Source organism: Saccoglossus kowalevskii, chromosome 3, assembly GCF_978046115.1.
Source record: "Saccoglossus kowalevskii chromosome 3, keSacKowa6.1, whole genome shotgun sequence".
NCBI classification, from domain to species: domain Eukaryota; kingdom Metazoa; phylum Hemichordata; class Enteropneusta; family Harrimaniidae; genus Saccoglossus; species Saccoglossus kowalevskii.
Genome location: NC_140643.1, coordinates 30,638,870 through 30,663,384, shown reverse-complemented (window position 1 = coordinate 30,663,384; position 24,515 = coordinate 30,638,870). Strand labels below are relative to the sequence as shown.

The window sequence follows — 24,515 nt, the reverse complement described above, 5'->3', positions numbered from 1 at the left end:
CAGATATACTCATACATGTCTTGATGACAACAATGATTTACATGTAGAAATAGATCCTGTAGAACTACGACATATAGTATGTTGAGTCAATGACTCAATTCTTTTTTTAAAATTAGTTATGAGAACCATTTGATCAGTTTTAGCGATGTACTGATTAACATGTGCTTGATTTTAATTCTTCGCAAAAATTTTGCCCAAAATCTATGGCAATCAAAGCAAGTTTTATAGAAAGAACTCCTGTACATGTATATGCTGATGGTATTGGAGACTTAGGAAGTAGAAATAAAAACAAGCAGCCTGTCGGCTGAGATACATGTAGCTTCGCTGTTAGCAATGCACATTGCAATTGAAGAACAGAAGATATCATTAGAAAATGAACAATATGTATAGTATATCAAAGCAACCGGACTTGCTGTTTTCAACAAGAATTCAAAACTATCACTTTTCACCAAAAATGACAAAAATATTCATCAAAATTAGAGAATTGAAGATATCACCATGAAATGAACAAATTTGAGAGAGGCCCACATGTAGTACCTATATATGTAATATCAAAGCAATCGGACTTGCGGTTTTTAACGAGAAGTCGAAAATATCACTTTATACCAAAAATGGCAAAAATATTCACCAAAATTAGAGAATTAAAGATATCATCATGAAATGAACAAATCTGAGAGAGGTCCACATGTAGTACCTACAAAATGTATATAAAAAAAATTCTGACATGCGGTTTCGAAGAAGAAGTTGAAATTGTAAAGTTGACGACGACGGACGTCGACGACAGACAATCAGTAATATGTCGACAGCAGAGCTGAAAATATTCATCAAAATTAGAGAATTGAAGATGTTGTAACAAAATCAACAAATATGACAGAGTTCCACCTGATGTACCTACATATACAATATCAAGACAATCAGACTAGCAGTTTTCAAGGAGAAGTCGAAAATATAAGAGAATTTAGAGAAATTTAGATATCATCATGAAACGAACAAATCTCAGAGAGAGCTCCACCAGAGGTACCTACATACCAAGTATCAAATCATTTGGGCTAGCGGTATTCAAGAAGAAGTCGAAAATAGCATTTTTGACCAAAAATTACAAAAATATTCGCTATAAATTGAACAATTGACAATTGAACATATCCCCACAAAATGAACGAATCTGAGAGAGAACCACTCAAGGTACCTTCCTAGAAAGTCTCACAGCTATACAGTTCTTGGTTTTCAAAAAGAAGTTGAAAATGTAAAGTTGACGCCGACGACGATGGACAATCAGTAATACTAGAAGCTCTGCTCGACTTCGTCAACAGCGGAGCTAAAAATGCAAGATGAGCATTAAAGAAGAAGACTCTAGGCTAATATAGGTTTTGTCTCATCCACAACACTGAAGTGTACAGCACAAACAGAAAGTAATAAATCTTGTTGCACAGCTACACATATGGTATGCAACCTGTGGTACAGTTGTATATGTGAAAATAAAGTGATTTATGCAAATTAGGTAATTAACATGAATGGAATTTAACCTAATCTAATCATTTAGCCCAGAAACACACGTGCTTCACACACAGGAGTAATTAAGGTGTGACACATTTTTAACTGACACAAGTGAAGACCAAAAACCTGATTTGTCTGTGCCTCATATGTTTGAACTATTGAATCATACAAGTACCGGTATGGACAAGAAAAGAATTGTCTTGACTTGGAAGAAAAGGAAGGTTTATTGGCAGTAAACTTTACTCAAAATCTATGTTTTATGTTCCATTTATTTTAACGATCTGTGCAGCAGGTGATGTAGGTACATGTACATGTAGTTGGTGAGAATCACTACAAACCTTCAGGTTGCTTTAACATGTCCAATGGCTTCACTTCAACGCTGTTAATGTTCAAATAAATCATTATGTCACAATTTTGAAACAAAAAGCCTAATCTCAAACTGAAACATTAATTTATAATTGTGTACTGAAGAAAATATTCTAAAAATAGCATTTAATTCACTAAATGTAGTTGACACAATCTCCTTACAATCGCTTTAACGAGCACGTCAATTATGTCATGCAACTTTCACAGATTTTCGTTTTTAAAATAGCATTCATTCTCACCACTGTGTATTGTACAGGACTATTACTTAAAGTGGACACACAGGCTTTTATACTTCATAGCTATTAAATCATACATAACAGTTAACTACAGCTTTTTGACAATTACTAGTCACTGATCTGTTATATAACTATGGTCTGTTACAAAACGCTCACTAAATTAATTTTTTCACTTTTAGAACTCCTGTTGAGATTATTTAAGTTGTCTGCAATTCAGCACTAATTGTTGTCCATGAATAAAGGTATACAAAGTTTACAGACTCAAGACTCCATTTAATTACAACTAAATACTGCCAATGGATTCACTTAATGTATTTTGCTTTCACAGCTCGGTAGTGGCGGGATTGTTTTCACTGTATACATTCCAAGGCAACAAAGTAGGGTATATATTCTCATCATCTGAAGAACAGGAGCTTTAATGCTCACTTGATTCAAAACTGATCTTTAATAGTTAAGTTTATGACGATTAAAGTGCTTTCACTATTAAATGTATAACCAGCATACCATGAACAATTATTCATCCTTTCATATTGTCTTTGGACCGTTATTTTAATGCAGCATCCAAATAACCTTGACTTTACTCTTGGTATGATTTTGCCCATGACTATTAAGCAGCCTTACTGCATCGTTTAGCATTCCTGCTATTTTTTCAAGCCATTTTACCACGAAAAAACTAAATTGAAACACAATACTCCCACATCAAGCATCTGAGCAGACATCACTGAGGCCAAGTCGTATATATAAAGCATCAGACCAGACATGAAGTGAGGTCAACTCCTACATCAAGAATCTGACCAGACATCACTGAGGTCAATTTCTACATAACGCATCTGACCAGACATCACTGAGGCCAACTCCCACATCAAACATTTGACTAAACATCACTGAGGTCAACTCCTACATCAAGCATCTGACCAGACTTCACTGAGGCCAACTCCTACATCAAGCATCTGACCAGACATCACTGAGGCCAACTCCTACATCAAGCATCTGACCAGACATCACTGAGGCCAACTCCCACATCAAGCATCTGACCAGACATCACCAAGGCCAATTCCCACATCCACCATCTGACCAGACACAACTAAGGGCCAACTCCTACATCAAGCATCTGACCAGACATCACTGAGGCCAACTCCTACATCAAGCATCTGACCAGACATCACTGAGGTCAACTCCTACATCAAGCATCTGACCAGACATCCTTGAGGCTAACTCCTACATCAAGAATCTGACCAGACATCACTGAGGTCAATTTCTACATCAAGCATCTGACCAGACACAACTAAGGGCCAACTCCTACATCAAACATTTGACTAAACATCACTGAGGTCAACTCCTACATCAAGCATCTGACCAGACATCACTGAGGCCAACTCCCACATCAAGCAACTGACCAGACATCACCAAGGCCAATTCCCACATCCACTATCTGACCAGACACAACTAAGGGCCAACTCCTACATCAAACATTTGACTAAACATCACTGAGGTCAACTCCTACATCAAACATTTGACTAAACATCACTGAGGTCAACTCCTACATCAAGCATCTGACCAGACATCACTGAGGCCAACTCCTACATCAAGCATCTGACCAGACACAACTAAGGGCCAACTCCTACATCAAACATTTGACTAAACATCACTGAGGTCAATTTCTACATCAAGCATCTGACCAGACATCACTGAGGCCAACTCCTACATCAAGCATCTGACCAGACACAACTAAGGGCCAACTCCTACATCAAACATTTGACTAAACATCACTGAGGTCAATTTCTACATCAAGCATCTGACCAGACATCACTGAGGCCAACTCCTACATCAAGCATCTGACCAGACATCACTGAGGCCAACTCCCACATCAAACATTTGACTAAACATCACTGAGGTCAACTCCTACATCAAGCATCTGACCAGACATCACTGAGGCCAACTCCTACATCAAGCATCTGACCAGACACAACTAAGGGCCAACTCCTACATCAAACATTTGACTAAACATCACTGAGGTCAATTTCTACATCAAGCATCTGACCAGACATCACTGAGGCCAACTCCTACATCAAGCATCTGACCAGACACAACTAAGGGCCAACTCCTACATCAAACATTTGACTAAACATCACTGAGGTCAACTCCTACATCAAGCATCTGACCAGACATCACTGAGGCCAACTCCCACATCAAGCATCTGACCAGACATCACCAAGGCCAATTCCCACATCCACCATCTGACCAGACACAACTAAGGGCCAACTCCTACATCAAGCATCTGACCAGACATCACTGAGGCCAACTCCCACATCAAGCATCTGACCAGACATCACCAAGGCCAATTCCCACATCCACCATCTGACCAGACATCACTGAGGCCAACTTCTACATCAAGCATCTGACCAGACATCACTGAGGCCAACTCCTACATCAAGCATCTGACCAGACATCACTGAGGCCAACTCCTACATCAAGCATCTGACCAGACATCACTGAGGCCAACTCCCACATCAAGCATCTGACCAGACATCACCAAGGCCAATTCCCACATCCACCATCTGACCAGACACAACTAAGGGCCAACTCCTACATCAAGCATCTGACCAGACATCACTGAGGCCAACTCCCACATCAAGCATCTGACCAGACATCACCAAGGCCAATTCCCACATCCACCATCTGACCAGACATCACCAAGGTCAACTCCTACATCAAGCATCTGACCAGACACCACTGAGGTCAACTTCTACATCAAGCATCTGACCAGACATCACTGAGGTCAACTTCTACATCAAGCATCTGACCAGACATCATTGAGGCCATTTAGTACTATGTCAAGCTTAAGACCAGACACAAGTAGCATAGTTTAAGCATCTAAGTTTAGAATGCATTTTAATTTTCACTGGAAAAAGTACTCAATTGTGATATTTGAAAGTCACTTGCTCACATGCGAATTAATGAATCTAATCTCAATGGAGATAACATTACTAAATGTATATATTACTGCCATGATTTAATACCAGTACAAATGATTGGTATGCATGTAGCACACACAGAAACATTTCAAGTATTGATTAACTTGTAGACAAGTAATAGAATGAAGGGAAGTAATCCCAAGCAGAAGTAATGAGATGACCTTGTTTCATTACAGTCACTTCATCAATTTTCACATCATGTTAAGCTCACTGGCCACACAGTGACCAAGTTTAGCTCACTGGCCACACAGTACCAAGTTCAACTCACTGACCACAAAGTGATCAAATTTAGGTCACTGACCACACAGTTTAACTAACTGACCACAGAGAGACCAAGTTATCTCAATGGCCACACAGTGACCATGATCAGCTCACTCGCCACACACTGATAGTGTTAGGACTTTATTCTCTACATTCATATTTCTATTTAACCAGTTTAATTTTTCATTAGAATTATTATTTCATGCTTATTTGACCAAAAACAAGAGAGGATGTTGATCGGCGTAGTATACAGAAACATGAACGATGAAGATATACACGGCAACACCTTACCAATCAAGCTAGCATGAACATTTGATTTGTAAATTACCTTTGCCTTTCATGAATTATTAAAATGGAGAGAAATAACAAATCACGAAATAATTTAGATTAAAAAATGCTACTGCAACATACTGCTCCATATTTGGCAATATGTATTGCTGATTTAATTTACCTCCCAATAGGTGACTGCATGTTTTCAAGCGATGACCATTTCCTTGCAATAATGCACAACTTGAAACCATTGGTAGCAAATGCAACATAATTTGTTGTAGCAAAATTGTAATTAAATTCGCCACTGGCAATGGGTTAGCCCCGGGAACGATACTAGAATGTACAAGGTTGTCATAGTAACAGAATCAACAGTTCTCCAATTGCAATACATCATGGATAAGCTTTGAAAACCTTACAGAACTGTCCTGTTAATAATATATAATAAGTGGGAGAGTGTATTTTTGGCGTTTAATGAAAAGAAATTGTAGATAGACTTGTAGAAGATAATATAATCGAGAACAATAAAGATCATGCTTATCATTGAGAATTATGACAAATTTTCATGACTACTTCATTCCACATACAATACATGTTATCTCGTCTTTCTAAGGGTTCTTAAAATCATTATTGACAGGTATACCTGTATTGTTTGAGCGTCAAGGGTTTATCATGAAGGAGACATCATATTTAATGTCTGAACTAATTTATATTCACTGGCAAACTATTTAACTCTATAAAACTGACAGTATTGTTTAATTACCATACATGGTGTTTGAAGGGGAACTACAACATGATGATTTTAGATGCAAGTGTACGATTGCACTATGGAGAAAAATATTTCTGCTGTAAAGTACATTATTTTCATTTTAGATTTACTTTTTGCTATTTTTGCTGACAGAATGAATCAGTAGAAATAAAATCTAGTGAAAGTACCTCCCGGCATTATATTTTACATTCAACTAATCATAAAATCAGTGAAAATAAACTTAATAGACAACAGCACCATTTTTTATCCCACAAAAACCTTTCTTTTACTTTTCTACAATGCCTTGTAATTAATTTCTGATCATTAAACAAACAAAAAAATATTTTTTGAAGAAAAAAAAATATTTTTTTGAAAAAAAAAGTGGGTTTGATTTATGAATGATGACAGTGACATTGTCACTGACAAGGTTAAGTACGACAGACATTCCCATGGGGCATTTCACTGCTTATACAACACAAACACCTGTTGTGAACAGCAAATGAAGAATACCGGGAATAAGGCATACACTGCAGGCTAGTAATACTACAAGTGAAATGCACCACTGGAGTGCAAATACAAACATTTAAAAATAGGAAAATTTACTGAAAATAGTTTTTGATTTTAGGAATGATCAGGATTTGAACATTTTAATGAATTTTCCATAGTGCCTGCAATATTAGATTCGAAGATGTATTTATTCAAGTTAAAATGCACTTGTCTGTGTATGGCTCCACACCACCTACCTGTACTTTGCATAGAATTTACTTCTCAACTTGTTGTAGGTTATTCCACAGTTAAAATGACTGCTGGCAAAGAACTAATGAATTACATGATCTAATGGCGCATTCCTTCTAGGGTTCACCTCATTAGCTGAACAAGACTGTATGTAGTGTCCACAAGGTACAAGATGAGGATGACTTACAGTTTAATGTTTTGTCATGCATGGCAAACAAATAGGAAATCCATAAAAGTAAAAATCATCAGTCTATCAATTAATTAAAATTAGCATAGCATTTATAAACAAACCTAATTTTGATTGATAATTTTAGCAACTGTATGATTATTAATAATGTCAAATTTTTCTCACTGAATAATGGTTTGAATAAATGAACGAATGAATTTGGCGATCCATCAAAAACAGCAGATACATGTAGACACAACAGTTAGTTTAATCCAATACATGTATTATAAGTTATTCGTTATTTGTTATCCTTGTAAAATGACTACAATTCACAGATATACAAACATGCATTTGGGTTCTTAACATTTTCACCACCAGTTCATTCTTTTTATCACAATTACACAAATAGTTCCGTTTATAGTCTGCACTTTCTTTCAGACGATTGGGACTAAAATAGCAAAATTTTTTGAGTAAAAACTGAAAATTGATCCAAATTTTGTCTGTTGGCTCCAAAATAAGAAAAAAGTAGAGAAAAATTATTTGGGCAAGGAAGTCTGGTGATGAAAAGGTTATTTTTTTTCAAATGACAACAAATAAAAGACAATCATACAGTTTTTTTTTTTTATTAACAAATAATATTAAAAGTACATCACAAACAATAGCGGTAGGTCGTAAAGTAGTGGTATTTTTAAATATGCAATGAATATACAGGCTTATAATAATAGATTAAGAACTACAGCCCACAATGAAGTAAATTCTTGGTATTTTCCAGCAGTTTGTGTTTGCCTTTCTTTGACTAGAATCTTATTTTTCAATTCTCGTAAGAAGCCATTAAATCGTACAGTTTCTGATAATATAATACAATGTAGTATCATTTAGAAATTAAAAACAATTACACAACAAAGCTACACAGGTATATAAAATCTTTCTTTGAATGCTAACAATCCGTAATTTGTCTTTGAGAGCATATATTGCTTCAACGTATGCGTGTCAATTTCAGTGCATCAGCTGAAAAATTATACGTCTGCAAAACTTAGCAATTTAATTTCATCATGAAAGGATGATTTAGTACAACTTAGAAAGTTTAAAAAGGTCAAATTAAATGTTCTTCTGATATTTTAAGATGCAATGACTGCCCTCCCGAATTTGAAGGTTAAGTGAAGTCATTTAATTCATCAATCTATGAGATGCAAGATTTTTTTCAATAATAATAATTGGTGACATGTCTTTTATTTTTATGAATTTAAGTAAACAGAGTTGACAAGAAGAAAAGAGGTCATTCTAGGATAGAAGATATCTGCTGAGGGTGTCAGCTGTTCAGTTGGTACATATCCATTATTAGCGCATTAAGGTAGCTGTGCCATGGATGCAAATATATCAATAACGACAAGCAGCATGACAAGACTGTTTAATCACATGTACAATGTTCAATACACAGAAAACGGGTTGCATAGCTATTTTAAGCATTTGAATTTTAAAATATTAGGAATATGAGAATTGTTCATCCTTTAAATACACCAAGTCACTTATTGTTACTTTTTACTAAATATTCTGCACAACTTTTCTATATTTCGATCAGCAATGGGAAATTTTTTTTTAATGACTGCTTCCAAACAGGGACAAAAAAGTCATGCATATTTAGGTTAAATTCATTCATGCATTGTGATAATGTAGTTACTATTTTTCCAGCATTTACGCAAGCCCTTTGAAGTTAAAGAAAGGAGGCTATGAATTTAGAACATCAAATGATTTATGCTGTGATCACGACACAAAGAAATGCACAAGAGACATACAATTCATCAACATTAGAACGCCAAGAATATTGTGTTATTTTGTTAGCACTTCAACTAATGCTATTGGCATATACTTCTGCTTTCAGTAATAATGGTTGACAGTAGTGTAACATGGCTCCCTAATGACAGTCCAGACACAAACTTTTCACACTTTACATTACAACAATGTCCCTTTACGGTTGTAAAACCTGCCACGCTAAAGTAGATGAGAGCTGTACATTTGCTGAACAAACTACAATGATGTAGTAGCCAGCAAACATGCACAGTTTTCCCAGTTGACAATCCAGATTCAATGATGTCACAGTTGGTTGCTATGCCAACCACTAGTCATACATGTACATAATATCCACAATATTATTATTCTGGTAGCAGGATGAAGCAAGTGCAGATAGGCACACTAACCTATAGTGCCAACGCTCATCCTTAATCCTCCACGTAAATAAATAATGGAGAGTGTTAAACAGTGCTCTCAGCACATGTATGCATATTACTTTGTAAAGTAAAAATGCATGATTGATAAATCAAACTGTCTTGACAATTTAACTTTTAGGATGATTTTAAGAATAATTTTCAAGAAAATACAATTTTGCCTCACTAAACTTATCTACAAGACGAAAGAATTATTGTCAAATTGTTCATGTGAAATTGTCATTGAAAATTGTCATGGATTATGTTGATTTTCAGCAGGGAATGAACATGGCTTTGGTATTCTGACAGGACCAATTTCAATGCTAATTTTGCAAAAAATATAATAATCAAGATATTTTGATGGGCAACAAGTGGAATATCAAGTATTGAGGAATTCTAGTGGGGTGTCAAAAGTATTACACTGGGGTGTCAAGACACTCGGGTGAGTCATCAAGTCATTCTGGTGTGGTATTGAAGCATTCTAGTGGGGTGTCAAAGTATTACGCCGGGGTGTCAAGATACTCGGGTGAGTCATCAAGTCATTTTGGTGGAGTATCGAAGCATTCCAGTGGGGTACGTGTCCAGGCATTCTTGAGTGTCAAAGTATTACACTGGGGTGTCAAGACACTCGGGCGAGTCATCAAGTCATTTTGGTGGAGTATCGAGGCATTCCAGTGGGGTATGTGTCAAGGCATTCTGGGGTGTCAAAATATTACACTGGGGTGTCAAGACAATCGGGCGAGACATCAAGTCATTTTGGTGGGCTATGGAGGCATTCGACCTGGTACGCAACCATCAATATGACTTTCAAACCCTATATACTTCAAATGTGCCATGTGAAGTGTGTAGTCTTCATTATACTATAGATGATATTTCTATATAGTATATATATAGGTAGTTTTAAAAAGTTAGAATGTCAAAAACTTTACTTTACGTTTTGTCTCGTGATATGTCATCAGCAGCTAACATGTAGACATCCTTATTTGGGGATACCTGAAGGCTGAGAGCAAGATGTGTCGTGACGTTAAGCTGAACGATTAGGTGTCGTATGTGAGCGTCAGTTCAAGTCACCCACGCAGTACATATTACTTTGATTTACCATAGTATTTACCCTGTCTGTTATTTACTTGCATATTGACGTCTGTTGCATGAATCCATACTTCAAGAAAACCACGCTATTGATCACTGACGTACATGTGTAAGCCTAAACCTGTGACATACAACCTAAAGACTGTATTATCCATTCATTTTGGTGTGGGACTGAGCAGTGTATAGATAAAGTGAATATAGAATTTTGACAACTGTGATACCAATCAATATAGATGTTTTCTCCATCACCACTATTGATTAATGCAGGGAATATTGGTTAATGTCTGCGACAAAATGTCATCAGTTGCAACACTGATCAAATCTTGGTGTAAAGCCTTTAGTCTAGTAATTACTAGATTTAATCTAATTTTGGACCAAAATAATTGAAATTACGATGCTCAATATTATGTTATGAATCAAGTTTGCCTTTATTGACCCCAATTATTCCGATATATCTCAGTTTTTGAAAGTATCCCTTATTTAAGATGTAAAATGGTGTAATGACCAAGTATTATCATTTTTTACAAAATAAATAGTCATAAAAATGATTTTCTATTTTTTTTCAATTATTCATCAAAATCAGTGGCCAATGTTTTTTGGTTCAAAATTTAAAAAAAAAAAATACATAAAAATGTTTAAAATAATGCACCATAGTGTTCCACCTATGATAGTTATACATTTTAATGAGGTCACATGACCACATATGATCATTAAATATGTTGGTCAGATCTATTGTGCAATGTCTCCAATAAAGAACTGATTGAATATTTTTCTGCAAAAGTGGTCCAAATATGAAATTCATGCATTTTAACGAGGTCACATGACACAAACATGTATGATTATTAAATATGTAGATCAGGTCTGGTGTAAATAAATGTCAATAGAATAGAATAGAATAGAATAGAATAGAATAGAATAGAATAGAATAGAATAGAATAGAATAGAATTCTATATTTAACACCACAAGATAATGTGACAATTTTTTTTCGGTTAATAAATGTGCAATTATAGTGTTTCTCTCTGTACTAGCTGAAGAACAAATAGACACTAGTAACCATTGTATTCTCTGCCAGCACTATGTACTGAGAATAACATAGAACAATTCAAACATATACAGATTTGTCACACTTGCTGTGGTATATTACATTTCAACCATGCTGAATATTGTTATCCTATAGAGTACTCAATATGACAAGGTATTCAATGCATTATAACCATATATGATATGATATGTAGAAAGGTAGCACTGACACAGATCCTAAAATATAGACATTTTATTTTCCTACCTGGACTTCCTTGTATCTGAATCCTAGTTTACCATCAGAGTCTTTGCCAATTTCAATTGCTTTAGATGGAGTGCTCCAAACAATGAGATGGGGTTCCTCTAATGTGACATCATAAAGTTCGTTTGGATTAGACAATGAATGTGATTTCTGCATGGGTGATCTTGGTGATGAGGCTTTCCTAGATGGCGAGCTCTGCGATGTTCTCCCTGTTGGTAAACTGTGCGTAGACCTATGACTAGGACTTCCAGTTGCGATCTGGCTAATAGGGTTTTCTCTCGGAGACCTCTCCCCTCCCTCTTCACTATTCATCAACTGTTGATAGATGTGGTTTATTTTACTAGTTTCTCTTCTCCGATTCTGTTCTGCAGCTTTCCCTGCTCTAGTTTCATGCAAATTCATTAATCTTTGTGTTTCTGAGTTTTGAGATATCTTGATGGAATTCATTCCAGTCGCCACCTCCGATGTATTCTCCCTTTTCTGTTGTTCCTGTTGGGATGCTGCACCATCTGACAGACTCTTCAGCGAAACAGACTGATCGCTTCCACCACTTTGACACCTTGATAAATTAGCTTTAACAAGAGAAGTAACTTGATTGTCTAACTGATGAGAGATGCTTCCATCCTCTCTAGGACTAATTTTATCAATGCTTTCATCAACTACATCTTTTAAGCGCAGTGGATAACTAACCAATAACTGCATTTGACCATCCCTATAGTTTGTCAGGGCATTCAATACTTCATCTTGGTTCATCTTAGTAATATTCACATTGTTACCTCCGATAACACGATAACCAGAATTCAGTTTATCTCGTCGCTGTTCAGAGCATTTCACTTTGATCTGCGTTACCAACGTAAAGGTTTCCTCCTGATTAAGTCGGCCCTGTGAAAGAACAAAACAAGTTCAACAAATAATTGTCTGCAAGAAACACCAACAACAAGTGAGATATTAGAAAGATCCCCCATACATTCATGTGAATGTAAAGCTTCTGGCCTCCAGTGTTTCTTCTTAACAACTGAAAATCTAGATGTCATGTTACCATGGTAACCATCTCACCTTCATCAAATAAGAAACAGCAAATAAGAATGCACATTGATGATTGTAATATTCAGATTGGTACAAGCACCGTAGCATCCATTTAAATTACCCACAATGCACTTATTCCAAGATGAATAATACAGAGTGAACAAAATAACCGCACTGCCGTGAAGTTTTCTTACATTACTAGCCAAGCAGTATGAGAGGGATTTTACCAATGACCATATAGGCAAGCTTATATTTCCCGTCATGTTATTCATTCGTATTCAACCAACAGAGAACTGGATTTGAGACAACACAGCTATATTTCCCAACACATCTATTAATCTAGTTTAACACACACACACACAGTACACATGTCAAGCTACTATGTGATGGAGTGATGGAATTATGAATCTTCGATGAACTATCAACACATCTATCTAATAAGTTTATAGACAATATATATAATATAAAATGTATATTATTATATAACATTCATGAAAGCTGCATTATGGATAACTTTGAGAATATATTTAAATAACTCTGCTTGATATTTTATTTATATGAATAACAGTTTAATAAAAAAAGCATCATATTGGCTGCAAACACTGCGGTATTTGTTCAATAAAATAATTATAAACGGTAATTTATTGCATTCTGTATTTACCTAATCTACATGTAATTAAAAATGCATACATGTACACACTCTCTTGTGTTTTCAATACTGTTATTTTTCTGACAAATTACTTACAGTTAAAGATTGAAATGCATACAGGAACCAATCATAATCGTGGAATGACCTAATGGTCAACTACCTCTAGTTAGTAATCCTCGAAATGTGTAACCTGTTATATCACTATTATATGTATGCAGTATCAGAACATAATTATTGTCTTGTGAAATGTTAAAATCTCAACCATTTTTCATTATTTTGACATTTTATTTAAAAATTCACCCAATGTAATTCTTTTTACAAAGAGGCAATACATTTCTGTTATAAATTATTTTGTATTTAACCTTTTCATCTCAAATTCACAAAATAGTCTTGTTTCAAGTCTGTACTTTGCTTCATAAGATTAGGACAAAACTAGCCGAATTTGTTGAGTGAAAACTGAAAAATTACTCAAATTTTGTCTGTTTGCTCAAAAATTAGGGTTCAATTCCAGAAATATTGAAGAATATAAGAAAAATGTGCAGACAAATTTAAGCAAGCAAGTCTGGTGGTGAAAAGGTTAAATCTAAGATAAATAACAACCATTACTTTTGCAATTCTTTTTTTTCATAAAAAAAATCAAAAACATTGACTACGCTCTAGTATTATCATCACCTTTAATAATACCTGTGGGATGATACAAGCCTCTAAGATCAGCTGATCACCTGTGCTTTCATGTTCAATTATTCAGATACTAATCTTGTTTTATACACGCGAATTGTAATTCAACATGACTAGGCAGTCAATGATTTCGGGGAAATTGTCATCTGTCATATAAATACTGCTTATGCTTGTATGTGTTCAAACTTTAATAGTGCATATAAAAATCAAACTCAATTTCAATGTAAATAACTGAGGTGTGTCTATCAATAAAATAACTCATATTATAATGATCCAGCATACAATTAATATAATTTTAGGTTTATGAGCACTTCTATTTGAGAGATGCTCTTCTAATAGAGCAAATACGGTAGCAGTTTTAGAAATAAGTATCTTCCAAATCATTGAACAAATGAACAAAGCCCTATGAACAAAGTTTGCTGTTATCAACTATTGGCATATGAAGAGCACTCAAATAATCAGTTATGTTTACAATTAAGGGTCAAACATTTGAAATTATGGGGGGGGACTAGAAGAGAGTGCCCAATCCAATATTTTTTGTCTGTACATTAATATTTTTCTTGAATGTGCAAATATTTTTTCCTGAAAAACTTGGCATGTATTTTTTTTCTTTCTTCATTTGTCAAGTTTGTAATTTTTTCATCTATCCCCCTAATTTTAAATGGTCCACCCCTTACAAGTTAAAGCACCACAGTTGTTATGCAGAGTATGTTTGAAATTTATTTGTTATATACCGGGTACGTTGTATGTGGCATGGGACCCATATATTGAATATGGCACAGCTTCATTGTGAGTATTAGACGATAAACATGTAGTCAGAAGTATATCATTCAGTATTTCAGTAAGTCAAACATGTACTTAATTTATTTGCAGAGACGCTGGAATGAGGCACCTTAAATAACCTTCTGAAAATGTCAATTACTGACCAATTGACTAAATGAACCTTCAAGTGTTGATGTAGCCATGTATCAGCTGTACGTGTAACCAATATTTCTTTTGGTGGTGCACCAATCTCTCTCTCTCTTTCCATTTCATTATTTACAAAAGTACCATCACTTGAGATTCATCCCTCCAAAAGTTTACTGTACACAATGCGAAACAATCCACTTCATTTACTTTAAATTCTCATCATCTAAACTTACCTGTACTGTTTTCACCTTTACACCCAAATTCTCATTATCTAAACTTACCTGTATTGTTTTCACCTTTATACCCAAATTCTCATTATCTAAACTTACCTGTATTGTTTTCACCTTTACACCCAAATTCTCATTATCTAAATCTACCTGTATTGTTTTCACCTTTAAACCCAAATTCTCATCATCTAAACTTACCTGTATTGTTTTCACCTTTAAACCCAAATTCTCATCGTCTAAACTTACCTGTATTGTTTTAACCTTTATACCCAAATTCTCATTATCTAAACTTACCTGTATTGTTTTCACCTTTACACCCAAATTCTCATTATCTAAATCTACCTGTATTGTTTTCACCTTTAAACCCAAATTCTCATCATCTAAACTTACCTGTATTGTTTTCACCTTTAAACCCAAATTCTCATCGTCTAAACTTACCTGTATTGTTTTCACCTTTACACCCAAGTTATCCTCATCACTTTTCTTGAGAGTGACTATGTGTGGATCACTCCAGACAAAGTTCTCCGGATTTCGGCGGACACTCTCAAACCACTCTTCTGCCGACATGTTAAAAATTATTTCATCATTTTTGTAAGATTAAAATAAATCACCATATAAGTTGTGGTAAAATCTGGAAAATAAGTAGAAAAGAAAAGACTATTACAATCCTAACCAAGTTTGAAATTTTTGCAAGACGCATGCGCATACACACACATATACACACACACAAACAGACAAAATAATGAATGCATTTTGAAATATAACTGTCGACTGATATACAATAGCTCCACTGTTAGAGATGCATAATAGGAAAGAAACATCAAATCAATTAGTGTAGCTGTTTTGAAGATAACAAGAATATTCACTGAAGTTAGGAAATTAAGTTATCAGCACTAAATGAATTAATCTGATAGAGGAAGGAATCAAATCAATCTGACAGAGGTCCATATAAGGTATATCTAAGCTACATATAAAATATCATAACAATTAATCTAGCTGATGGTTTTCACAAAGACGCTTAGAATGACAAAAATAATTTCTAAAATTACAGAACTGAACTTATCATCATAAAAAAAAATCTGAGACAGAATGCCTCAAGGTGGATTGATAGTCTGTATGAAACACATACACCTGATTTTTAAGAAGTTGAAAACGTAGTTGATGACGCCGATGAACAATCAGTACATGTAATATGATTAACTCCGCTTCGTCGACTTTGTCAACAGCAGAGCTTAAAAAACTCTGCCTTAAATATTTCAGAACAGTATAGTTATCTTAGACAAAAAAAATATGACAATATGTTGACAATTCTAATCTGTTTACTAAAATGGATTAATATCTGTGTATAATTTAGAAAAACGGATAGAATCATTGCACGTGGCCACAGTGGGGTCAGTATTTCAGCATTTGACTGAACATGAAGACTTCTGTGACATGACAGTGAATGCTTAGTACATGGCATGAATCTGAATTTTTCCCCAAGAATTTTTTTTTTTTTTTTCGGAAAATTAATGGTCCCATCAGACCATGCGGAATGGTATAACTTATACAGCCAATCCATACAAGTCATACAACGTTCCAATGCTGTATGCGAGTGTACTCAATGTAAGAGCTTGAGTGGAGGGAGACAGAAAGCAAATAGAACAGCCTGATCAAATATGATTTTAACCCAAGATAATAAAAAAAATGTACAAATGCAGCACTTGTGTTTATTTCTCAACAAATTCTTACATACTGTAAACCACTTTGGTTTCAGGAAAGATAAATTTTCTCAAATTTAGTCAGTTGATGGAAATCCCACAATTTTGTAGCGATAGCATTTCCCAGATTTTTGTCTTCATCAATGCAATAAAAACGTGCAAACATTTCTAGCACTGAAAATTATGGTATAAACATACTTGGTAGAAATAAGAAATGTAACGCAATATACATGACATGATAGGAAACATACATACTGAATAATTACATGTACTACACGACAGTCATGGCAATTATTATAGTGTTGAATAGTACGGTATATCTCTGAACGCACACTCAGATGGATATTACATCAATCGGTTTTATAAATGTACAAGACGGAGATACACTTTCACTAATATCTATTAATACATGTATTATTATTATTATTAGGTTATAACCATGGCAACACATTTGTCTCAGCGAGTAGTCAGAATATGACAGAAACAGGAAAATCCTAATTCCTTGATTGGCTGCTAAAGCACCTGTATGTGATTTCTTATCAATCATGTGCACTGGCTTAATGCTCACTAGAGTGCAAGGAAAAACATTATCCATCAAAAAACAAATTTACTTCAAGGTCAATCTGTTTCACAAGAAGAAGAAAAACAATTTTTTTCTCATATACATGTATTTTGATTACAATGAATTAATGTGGCAAACAGAGCAGGCACACAGATGTGAAAATTCAGGCGGTAAAACATATTTAAACAGCTGACTATAAATGAGCAGTATATAAGTAGAAGATATCATCTGTGCATCATGCAAGAAAAACATCCTGTATCGAGGAAGGAGATAAATATTTTATTTCTTTAAAGTTCATTCGGCGAGGAAGAATATAAAATTCAATGGCTAGAGGCGGTGTGTGGGTTGCATACGCAACATTAATAAATGTGCTACTTAGGCACACAGTGTCGAACGTTTTAACGCAGACTGCATATACAAGGAGTGGCATATAATTTCCAAGTCTAACATCTCAAATTGCTTGTGAATTGCTCTCAAGTCAAAGACGAGAAGTAAATGCGAGTGGTAATTTGTGACAAGAAGAAATAGTTCTTGTAGAGTGCAGCAATGTGGTGTTAATCACACGTATTAAATCCTGAAAACAAACCTAGTTTTATTGTTACAGTAACGTTTTCTCTTTGCTGTTGTGGAAAAGATCTAGATTCTGATCATGCAATGACAGTCTTTACATGTACTTAATGTTGATATCAATAAGGACCCCTCCAGCAGGTAAGTGGAAGGTCAATAAGAACCTCTCCCTCCAGCAGGTGGGTAAATAACAATAAGGACCTCTCCCCTCAAGCAGGTGTGTGAATATCAACGGGGAACCCCCCCCCCCCCCTCCAGCTGGTAGGTAAAAGGTCAATAAGGACAGCTCCCCCCAGCAGGTGTGTGAATATCGATAGGGACCCCTCTTCCCTCCAGCAGGTAGTTAAATACAAGCAGCATCTCGGCTGAGATAGCTCCGCTGTCAGCAATGCACATTTCAATTAAAGAACAGAAGATATCATTAGAAAATGAACAATATGCATAGTATCAATGCAATGGGACTTGCTGTTTTCAACAAAAATTCAAAAATATTGTTTTTGACCATAAATGATTGTGGTTTTTAACAAGAAGAAAATATCACTTTTTACCAAAAAATGACAAAAATATTCATCAAAATTAGAGAATTGAAGATATCATCATGAAATGAACAAATTTGAGAGTGGTCCATATGTAGTATCTATATATGTAATATCAAAGCAATTGGACTTGTCGTTTTTAACAAGAAGTCGAAAATATCACTTTTTACCAAAAATGACAAAAATATTCACCAAAATTAGAGAATTAAAGATATCATTACAAAGTGAACAAATCTGAGAGAGGTCCACATGTAGTACCTATATATGTAATATCAAAGCAATTGGACTTGCGGTTTCTAACAAGAAGTTGAAAATATCACTTTTTACCAAAAATGACAAATATATTCACCAAAATTAGAGAATTAAAGATATCATTACAAAATGAACAAATCTGAGAGAGGTCCACATGTAGTACCCATATATGTAATATCAAAGCAATTGGACTTGCAGTTTTTAACAAGAAGTTGAAAATATCACTTTTTACCAAAAATGACAAAAATATTCACAAAAATTAGAGAATTGAAGATATCATTACAAAATGAACAAATCTGAGAGAGATCCACATATAGTACCTATATATGTAATATCAAAGCAATTAGACTTGCGGTTTTTAACAAGAAGTCGAAAATATCACTTTTTACCAAAAATGACAAAAATATTCACCAAAATTAGAGAATTGAAGATATCATCATGAAATGAACAAATCTAAGAGAGGTCTACCCAAGGTACATGTACACCAAGTATCAAAGCATTCAGGCTTGTAGTTTTCAAGAAGAAGTCAAAAATGTAAAACATTGACACGAACGACGGACAAACACTCATATAATAAGCTCCGCTCGACAAAGTCGACAGCGGAGCTAATAAAAAGGGAACTTTTCTTTCATCAGGTAGGTAAAAGTCAATAAAAGCTCATGCTGTCTCTCGCGTAATTACAGATCAACGCTGCCAATACCACCATGTGTGGAAGCCATTAACATTTGTACATTTAGAGGATCAACTGTGAAGCTATTTCCTGTTAGCCTAGTTCAACATACCTTGTTATAGGCAGGATGTAAAAATGGTTTTCTTACGGTGAGTGCCCTGTTTTGCCAGAATAAATTTATTAGTTACTGCATTCTAATGCATTGTGTCAAATGTTATCAAATACAGCAAAGTCTGTTTGTATGAAAGCAAAGTCTGTTTGTATGAAAGCAAAGCAAAGCAAATGGCATCAGATCCAAATACATATACGTCCATATTGTCATTCAACGCAAAGACTAATATTACAATGCACAATCAAATTAGTTGCTTGAAGAAACCTTATGCAGAGAGCTGAATACGGACGGCTCTTTGGAGGAAACAGGGGCTCAAAACATTTAAGTCATCACTGCAGGCTCTCGAAACGCACGTTTATTGTTCACTTGACTAGATACATGTACCTCTAAATATGGTTTGTGCTACTAATAGAACAAATACAGTATGAGATAGCTCTGCTGTTAGCAATGCACATTTCAATCAAAGAACTGAAGATATCATTAGAAAATGAACAAATGTGAGAGAGGTCCACATGTAGTATACATGTAATATATATTATATGCAGTTTTTAACAAGAAGTCGAAAATATCACTTTTTACCAAAAATGACAAAAATATTCACCAAAATTAGAGAATTGAAGATATCATCATGAAATGAACAAATCTAGAAGAGGCCTACCCAAGGTACATATACACCAAGTATCAAAAGTAAAACATTGACACAGCCGATGGACGACGACGACGACGGACAATCACTCATATGATACAAATGTAAGCTCCGCTCGACAAAGTCAACAGCAGAGCTAAAAATACAGTTAGAGCTACTAATAGAAAAAATACAGTAGTCACTCTTGTACGAGAAGTGAACCTGAACATTGTTAAAAAGAGAATAGAAAAGTAATAACGATGGAAATAAGAAAAAGATCTGATGTACTTAATGTATGAACAAATCTCATTTAAAAACGGAAATTGGTCTTACATCAGGGTCTTACTCAAGGGCTATGCATAAGCCACTTAATCAAATAAACTAGGGTCAAAAAGGGCAATATATAATCAAACATACTCTGTGGAATAATGATAAACTTTAATATCTAGTATTCTCTTCCTGAACAATCTATTACAGAGTTTATTCAAAATAACATATAAATTTACTACAATTTGTTGTCTTCCAGTCCACCTCCACAAGGACGAAGACACAGATAATATTAATAATAATAATAATAACTTTATTGCATCCTTAGAAACACAATGTTTCTATCAGTTACCGTAAAATCTGTATTAGAAGCCGCATCCCTAATAGAAGTCGCACCCATTCTTTTTGAAAAATTGAGAACCAAAAAATCATCATTTCTCATATGTGTAGATGCTCTAATAGAAGCCGCATCCCCTCTATTGCATTGTACCATTTTAATAGAAGCCGCGGTTTCTAATACAGATTTTACAGTAATAGCAATAAAGATTAGTTGTGATAACTACTACTACAAAAATGATATGATACGAACACCACTTGAATTTTATGAGAGGTGGATCACACAAAAATCACAGGGGTCCGAAAGTTATACATTCACGCCAAATTTCATGAAATGTTTCATCAACAAATGCCAGTGGCTTTGGCATTTCTAATGAGTCTCACATGAGGTGTGGGCAACCGTCATTTGGTTTTTACTCCCCTGTACAATTAAGTAGATGAAGTCAGGAACGACAAACCTGCTAAACATGCACCACTATGTTACACTACTGTAGTTCAGATAACCTACATGTATCTTATACACAATGGGATACAATATTCTACATTAATTGGCTACCAAATTATAATTATAATGCAACTTACTCATCCGTTTCTAGTTTCTATTTGAGCAGAAAAATATGTTACCAGATACAACTGTATACTTTACACCTGCAGAAAAATAACTAATCTCAGCAGCTGTTATGATAAATAAGCTATACATTTCTTATATGTAGCTGTCAAGTTTCTATTTTAGGGTCTATAATAGTCTTGATTGTTTTACATGAATGTCATATTGAGAACGAAAGGAAAGTAACATCCTCAGACCTGCCTTGACTTGACTTGACTTGACTGTAACACATTGAAGGTTATTTCCTTTTTAATTTCATTGCAGACAGAGTTGGCTTCCTGTAAGCCATCGAGTAATTTCCATCTTCGAAGATAACACAGCTAGCAATATACAATGATACACGCTTTGAATTTAAATAAACAGTGCCACAATTGCATTCGACTTTGTGAATAGACTAAGAGTCGATGTTATTTAGATTCAAGCTTTATTTGACTCAATATCGGTCAGGTCACATAAAAATTAGTGTTAGGTGAAATTGACCTCAAGTAGGATTAGATGGATTGATGGTCATGGCCATATTTACTGCCTAATCCACAAGGGTTATAAGTACCACCCACCAATCTACAAGTAGGATTCATGCTGAAGAATATGCAAATTATAGTCTTTACTGTAAAAGTAGAGAAATACATACAAACATGCATGTTCACTGCGTTCAAAATTAGCAGACATATATACGCAGCAATATTGACTAGATTTGTTCACTCAATCATCAGATTTTTAGATATTAGCAAAATACTGTAAATTACTTCATTTTCACTTTTTTTCCTCTATTTTACATTTCAAATACAACAGCCTCTTCAGTGAAAATTAATTCCAGCTAAAATAAAGTATTTTACAGTAAGCAAAAATAAAACCCACTGCAGCTAACAATTAAGCCCCACACAGTACTGTAAAATGACTAATTTTCACTGGGTTTAAATTTCGCTGATTTACCATTTCAGGCATATTTAGTGGCTTTTTAATTCACGGTTTTATCATTTAGATAATGAGTTCTATGCTAAATTTTACATATTCACTGGGTTTTAATTTAGCGCATTTTCCAGTCAGTGAAATTAAAACCCATTGAATAATTAACCCTTATACAGTAATTAGCAGTTTGTAGACAATCATAAGTCTTTCAATCCCCTGAAGAACTATTACTTGGCCAGACTTGAATTACTTGAAATGTAAATGTTTATGTATTCTACGCATGACTGACAAAGCCATGCCAAGTTCATTACTGAGTACTCTACCTTAATTTGCTGCAAGACAGGCAGATTTCTTGTAAAATAGAAAGTGGAATTTATATCCTACCAAACAGCAAGTACATCGTATGAATTAATTTTGTGTCAGGTAGATTACAGCAATTTAAGCTATCTTAATGGTAATTCATTGCAGCATATTACAAGACACCATATTGGCTGCCTTGAGTATACTTTCGCTTTAATAGTGGTGAGTCCATAAAATGTGAGACATATGTTCAAGAAAAAAAACATGTTTCTGTTAGTCATTTCTAAAACATTGTTGGAATGATAATATGTTTATAATCACAACAAATTATTTTCTGAGATTTTTAATCTCAGTTTTTTGTATATCTGTATAGAAAATTCGATTTACATATTAAGTGACTCTACAGTTACAGCAGCAGGATTATGAATTTGAAAATTGAAATGGTGCTTTTAAGTTTCATTGATTGTAATTCAACCGTTTGTACACCGGATACATTTTTTTTTTCATTATCCATTACACAAAATTTCCCTCAAATTTCAACATAATTTTGAATCAGACAGTATCTGACATTAGCTTTTAGATTTTGATAAAAAGGGTTTGTTTATTTTATCAAGATTTCAAGACAGGACCACACTGTACACAAATATTTTGTGGATGCTGCTCAAAGGGTTAAACAAACACCTGGAATGATGGTTGCCATCATTAAACTGAATCTGTTTTACTGATGGCTGACTGGCCTCCATCCCAGTCCAATAGCGCTCTGAAGGTGGCACAGTAGAGAGGCATATAAACAGCCAAATCTTACATGTACCAAAGCAGAGCTAAACTGGATTTGTTTGGATAATTGGTTACAGAACAAATACAATGTGGGAGAATAACTAACAGAGGATAAGAAACAGTTCAGATAAGCAGAATTATGGCATGATTATAGACAGCTTGACACATAGACTCAGATATCTATAGATAGATAGACTGACTTTTTTCATTCATGACAAATCAGGTACTGTCTATATTTAACATTATCTAGAACAATTCTTTAAAGACCTGTCCTATATACATGTACAGGACATTTTGAAAAAATATGTTGGAAAAAAAAAAGAAATATACCTAATATATTGAAAATGGAACCACATGTACATTGTAGATTGACTTTCTAAGCCAATCATATTTTTATTTGTAAACACAAACTAAAGTCATACTACATGTACATGTGTACAGGGAATTTACTCAGCAGGAAAACATTTATAGAAGAATTGACTGGTAATTAGAATAGCTGGAGGACACATGCTCGCATTCTCTTCAAATTGCCACACCACCTTCAGGCCTATCCGCACCATATTCTCCGAAGATCAATCACAAAAGGTTATGGACTTAATTGATGTATCAATTGTCTGAAATTGAGAAGCATTGGTGGAAGTGCATGTAAACACAAGTTTAATTTCCTTCGTACAAATAAGAGCAGCACTGACAGCCACTGCCTGCTCCATTTTCAAGCCTGTTGACGATATGAGATAAGATTATCATTCAAATCTAAAAGTACATGGAGAATAAAGCATGCACAGGGTTTAGCCAAGACAGACTCATTCCTTATAGCACATCAAACCTGGGAACCACAAACAAGAGTTTAGCCAAGACAGTCTCACTCCTTGTAGCACATCAAACCTAGAAACCACAACCCAGAGTATAGCCAAGACAGTCTCATTCCTTGTAGCACATTGAATCTGGAACCCACAACCCAGAGTATAGCCAAGACAGTCTCACC

At 34.8% G+C, this 24,515-nt stretch overlaps 1 protein-coding gene across 2 annotated transcripts in view; it reads right to left on the bottom strand.

Moving 5' to 3' along the window:
• LOC144352897 (uncharacterized) overlaps positions 1-24,515 on the bottom strand; it is a 62,648-nt gene that overhangs the window by 15,994 nt on the left and 22,139 nt on the right. For both annotated transcript variants that reach the window (XM_085497034.1, XM_085497035.1), the window contains exons 2-3: positions 15,749-15,941; positions 11,825-12,703 (exon numbers count right to left, since the gene is read on the bottom strand). In XM_085497034.1, the coding sequence (XP_085353160.1) occupies positions 11,825-12,703; positions 15,749-15,877 (1,008 nt within the window). In that variant the 5' untranslated portion in view covers positions 15,878-15,941. The remainder of the gene's footprint in view (positions 1-11,824; positions 12,704-15,748; positions 15,942-24,515) is intronic.